Raw genomic sequence first — 5,493 nt, forward strand, 5'->3', positions numbered from 1 at the left:
GCCTCTCCTCATAGGGCCTGCCCTGCTGCCCCCTGATCATGCAAGTGGCCCTCCTCTGGACCCTCTCCATGCTGTCCACATCCCTCTTAAAGTGTGGCACCCAGAACTGAACACAGTACTCCAGCTGCGGCCTGACCAGTGCCGCATAGAGGGGGATTATCACCTCCTTGGACCTGCTTGAGGTGAACGCAGGTTTGTGAATGCTGAGATGGTGGGGCGGATAGAGCATCCCACAGGAGCATGGTGGGGAGGCCTCCGCGTGCTCAGTGGTGGACCCGGACGTGGACCAGAAGTACTTCCCGTCCACTTCCAGGTTCACCACCAAGCATGCAGGGGACCCCCCTTGCAGCCCCCCAGCTCAGCGATCGAGCATGGGAGGATCCCAGGTAACCCCTAGACCCACGAGGCACCAGTTGCCAAGCTGGGGGGAAGGGGGGTCCCCCATGCGCTCTGCAGCAGACCCAGAAGTGGACCTGAAGTGCTTCTGGTCCACTTCCAGGTGTGCTGCTGAGTGTGCTGGCCCATACCTGCGCTCCCATGGGATGCTCCTTCTGCCCCACCATCTCAGCATTCACTAGCTACCTGGTACCTTGAGGTATGTAGAAAAAACATATAAAGCTGTTTCTATGCCTGAATCGTTGAATCTCTCCAAATCAATTTGGAGGATTCTGCTTCAATTCAGAGAGATTAATGGGTCTCCTGATTTGATTTGAATTTGGAGATTTGGCCACCAAATCAGGCCAAATCTCCTGCAAATTGAACTAGTGACCAAAGCTTTGCACAGCCCTACTGTATAGGTAGAGACCTCATCTGGAATACCATGGATCATTTTGGTCATGTATGTTCAAGAGAAATGAACTTAAACTGGCACAGTTCAAAGGAAAGAGATAATACAGTGATCAAGAAAATTGAGAGCCTATCTGACAAGAACAGACTAAAAGGGCTTGGCTTGTCTCTCCTAGAAAAAGGAAGGCGGAGAAAGGATTGCAGTCTATAAATACATCAGGGTATAAATACCTGGGAGGGAAAAAGAATTATTTAAGCTAATGGATAATGTTGGCACAAAAGTAAATGGGCATAAACTGGCCATTAATACATTTAGGTTGCACACTAGAATAAAGTTTCTGTCAGAACGGTGATGTTTTGCAGCAGCCCCCCAATCAGAAAACTGTTGGCAAAAAACATAAGTACTCATAACACAGACTTGGATTAAATTATGACAGGGATCATCAATATGACATGGAGGAATGCAATAGCAGGGACCTGGACTAGGTGACTTAGGAGCTTCTTTCTAGTTTTGTATTCTTGGAACTGCGGAACCACAGAACGGCAAGTCCAGTTTACTCTCTACATGCCAAATGACAACATGCTGCTACTGGCTTACATTTGGGTTCTCTCATTTGGTTCTCACATTCATAATGTGATTTATGAGAGGTTCCTACACCATGGAACAGGGACCAATAGTAGCCTGTAGAACAGTTGCAGGGGTCATGCAGAGATGTTGATCATCTGGGTGCAGTGCTCCCTTTGTTCCCAGCTGTAAGTATCTAAGATATTCATTGCAAGAAGAGCCTGGAGGCCTTTAAAGACAGTTGGAATAAGGAAGAAGAATGAACTTTGCTGCCTCTGCTGGATGCCTTTGTTACACAAATAAACAAGAAAGCAGAAATTGAAGCACATCTTATTATTGGAGCTGGGAAGCAGAAGGTACCAATTGGTGCAGGGGACTGGACCTGATGATCTTCCGAGGTCCCTTTCAGCCTTACAATTTATGAATCTATGAATTCCTGAGAAGCACATCTAGAAGAGAAGGGAACCAAGCAGCAAGGAGAAATAAGGGGAACAGTGGATACGTACACATGCACATACAGTATATGTTATGCTGTGTAAAATTGGTAGAGATTTGGCATTGGATTCTATGAAGTACAGGAAACCAACAAAGCTTTCTGTCTGTAACATGAGGGTAGGTCCTGATCCCAGGTACAGGCATGGAAACAACCACACAAAGTTTAAACACTAAAGCATCATAACATATAACAGAGAATGACAGAAGTGAAGAATAAAGACAATGAAAATTTGAATAAGAGTTCAAAGGAGTGAATGAAATAACTCAGTGATGACAGCACTGTAAAGGAAAGCACCATGTGTACCTTCATTTCTGCTGAGTTCTATGTCAGCAAACAAGCCAATTTTGATAACCTGCCATAAAAGGCCCAAGACAAGGTAAGGTTTCCCCTCTTTTAAGTCTTCAGCACCAATGTTAACAACATGGCACCCAATAGCTGAGGCAGAGTTCAAGGCGAGGTTCAAATTTTCCTGGGGGGAAAAAAGAGAGATAGAGTTTTATTACAATACAATAACTCAAAATGGGAGATGGAGGGAAGAGGACAAAGGAGCAAAAATGAGTAAAATTAAGTATCAGCCTATTCAGGATTAGGGCCTAAGTTGTGTGATAGCTCTGAATTTTCCAGGACTGAAGGACGCTTCAGTGTCCCAGTGCAAATCAGAGAACCTGCCCTTGGCCAGGATAAGAAGCTTCTGTTTCTTACCTTGATGGGTCACAAGGCATTGTACCTTGAGCCTCTCACTGGTCCCAGCCTGACTATTGCTTATTTTGGCCATTATATGAGCATCATAGAGAGGGGAAAGGAAGAGAAAGGCCATATTTTGAGAAGTGTTGGGGGGGAAGAAAGTTCCCCATCCATTCTTCAAGATGGGGAACTGAATGAAGGAGATATTTCAGACAGGTTGAAATTCTTATGTTTTATTATTTTAAAGGGGTAGTCTCTGAGAAAATAGATTAATAGGCAGAGATCAGATGAAGCAGACATAGGTGCCTAGCAAATGGCATTTATCACATGGCTTTGCAATTTATCACATGAATCTTGCTACCATATGGAAGGGCTGATGGATTTGATTAGATAGAAAACACATACAGATACCAAGCATGAACTGAAAAATTCACAACACTGAAAATTAATTGTCTTCTCTGTACTTGACAGTTGTAAAAGGGTTAAGCTAAAGCATAAGCTATATTGATTCAATCTTGCCTAAAACTGACAGGGATTGATCTGTGCTGCATCAATAAGTTGTGTTGCTGACTCTAGAGAATTAGTGCTAGAAAAAAATGCAGATTGCAGCACAAAAACCCAGAGTAATGGCTTCTGAGCTTACTTGATCCTGGCTAATGCCTCATTTAATCAGGGATAAGGGAGGGTTCAAGTGGGTTACATTTATATACAGAATATATAACTATTTATATATACCTGTACAGAGATCTATCTATCTATCTTTATCTGTATCTATAGATATAGGTGGGTGGCAAATTGGCTTAGGGGTTGCACCCAGAGAATGGTGGTGGATGGGTTGGTATCAATTTGGAAAGATGTGGGCAGTGCAGTCTCACAGGGTTTGGTCCTTGGACCTGTGCTGTTCAATGTCTACATCAGTGACTTGGATGAGGGCATGGAAAGCACTCTGTCCAAATTCACAGATGATACCAAGTTATGGGGTAAAGTTAACACACTAGAGGGTAAGGAACAAATCCAGGAGGATCTGGGCAGGTTGGAAAAGTGGGCTGAACAGAAGAGGATGCAGTTCAACAAGGATAAATGCTAGGGTACTGCACCTAGGGAGAAGGAATCACCTGCATGCTTACAGGCTAGGGGAGGACCTTCTAAGCAGCACAGCAGAGGGAAAGGATCTCAGAGTCATTGTTGACACCAAGATGAACATAAGTTGTCAATGTGACAAAGCAATCAGTAAAGCTAACCGCACTTTATCATGCATTAGCAGGTGCGTGACAAACAGATCCAGGGAGGTGATACTTCCCCTCTATGAGGCATTGGTCAGGCCACAGTTGGAATACAGCATCCAGTTTTGGGCGCCACACTTCAAGAGGGATGTGGACAACCTCAAGAGGATTCAGAGGAGGACCACTTATATGGTTGCGGGCCGGCAAGCAAAGCCCTACAAGGAGAGATTGAGGGCCCTGGATCTCTTCAGCCTCTGCAAGGGAAGGCTGAGAGGTTATCTTGTGGCTACCTAAAAATCCACTGGGGGGCAGAAAGGAATAGGAGATGCTCTGTTTACTCCAGAGCACCCCTTGGAGTAATTGGAAAAACGGCCACAAACTGACGGAGAGCAGATTTAGGTTAGACATCAGGAAGAACTTTTTTACGGTAAGGGTTGCCAGAATGGGCTTCCAAGGGAGGTGGACACATATATATATGTATGCATGTATATATGTATATATAAATATTTCCACCTCCCTTGGAATCCCATTCTGGCAATATATGTCTACATTCCATTATAGCAAAAGTTGACTGAGCTTGAATTTAGATCATGGCAGAAAAAATTTTGCTTTTCAGTTTATTTTAAATAATGTTTGTGGGCACAAAAAATAAAAATTAATTCAATGCTCAGGTTAAACAGATAAAACTAGAAAAGAAATGCAGTTGCTAGGGTTCTGACAAGAATATTAACCCATGCATGTTGTATGTGTGTAGTATTTGTATCTCAGCTGGCATTTTATTAGACTGGAATTCAGGAGATAGGGTCTCCATTCCTACCTCTGCACAGAGTATTGTGTGTTCTCAGGCACATCACCTAATCTCAGCACTCAGGTGCCTTTTAGTATTTGAGGAATTAAACTAAATTTAAATTTGTTGTGGTCTTCATTGAGTCTTGATGATTGAACTCTTATGGCACCTATTACCTGGGAATCTGAGGCTCAAGTCCTACAAAAAATTACCTTCTTACTTAACTTTAAGCATATGATTTGACCCCCTCACTTCAGCAGGATTGCTCATGTTTAAAATTAAGCATAGGTATAAATGTCTACAAGATTAGGGCTAACATATTTTACTTGGTCACAAGCTGTGCCTGGCTGTTTTGGGTAGGGCTGTGATACTGATAGCATTAAACCTAATTAAATACAGAAGAGTGACTCGTGGAAAAGCACAAAACCATACTCCATCTTTCCATTACCTGTATTGTGAAGGGAGTTAGTTTCTTTTTGTTAATTGTCCTTTCATCAATGGTATCTGGCACAGAAAAGTTGATCATTTTACTGGAAATACAAGAAAAAATACAAGTGAGAAATATGCCACTAGCTATACCAAAGAGGTTCTAGCACACCTGTGAAAAAAACAGGATCTGGCTTATGTTGAACATGCAAACGAACATATAGAAACCAGTGGGTTCTTTACTCCGAAGTCCTGCTTCCATTTTTATTCAGTCTTTACTCAGGCAAACTCCTGCTGGCTCCATTATCTCTCCACAGATTCCAGGGACAGAGACATTCCACTTTATAACAAATCATGCATTTAGTTTACAAAAATAAAAACTATTTAAAGGGGGAAAAAACATAGTACCTTTTAAGAAAAAGGGATCTTGAAAAAGAGAGTCCCTAAGGCACTGATCCTGCCAAGAATCACACCCATGCATCCTTTTAAAGTCAGCACAAATGATCATGGACCTCCAGTTAAGCAG

At 42.8% G+C, this 5,493-nt stretch overlaps 1 protein-coding gene across 1 annotated transcript in view; it reads right to left on the reverse strand.

The window, feature by feature from the left end:
• LCP1 (lymphocyte cytosolic protein 1) overlaps positions 1–5,493 on the reverse strand; it is a 42,979-nt gene that overhangs the window by 16,370 nt on the left and 21,116 nt on the right. Inside the window, exons 6-7 of the mRNA XM_019529916.1 lie at positions 4,990–5,071; positions 2,151–2,316 (exon numbers count right to left, since the gene is read on the reverse strand). Of these exons, the coding sequence (XP_019385461.1) occupies positions 2,151–2,316; positions 4,990–5,071 (248 nt within the window). The remainder of the gene's footprint in view (positions 1–2,150; positions 2,317–4,989; positions 5,072–5,493) is intronic.

The sequence above is a fragment of the Crocodylus porosus genome, unplaced genomic scaffold (genome assembly GCF_001723895.1).
Source record: "Crocodylus porosus isolate Cpor-Errol unplaced genomic scaffold, CroPor_comp1, whole genome shotgun sequence".
In the NCBI taxonomy this organism is placed as follows: domain Eukaryota; kingdom Metazoa; phylum Chordata; order Crocodylia; family Crocodylidae; genus Crocodylus; species Crocodylus porosus.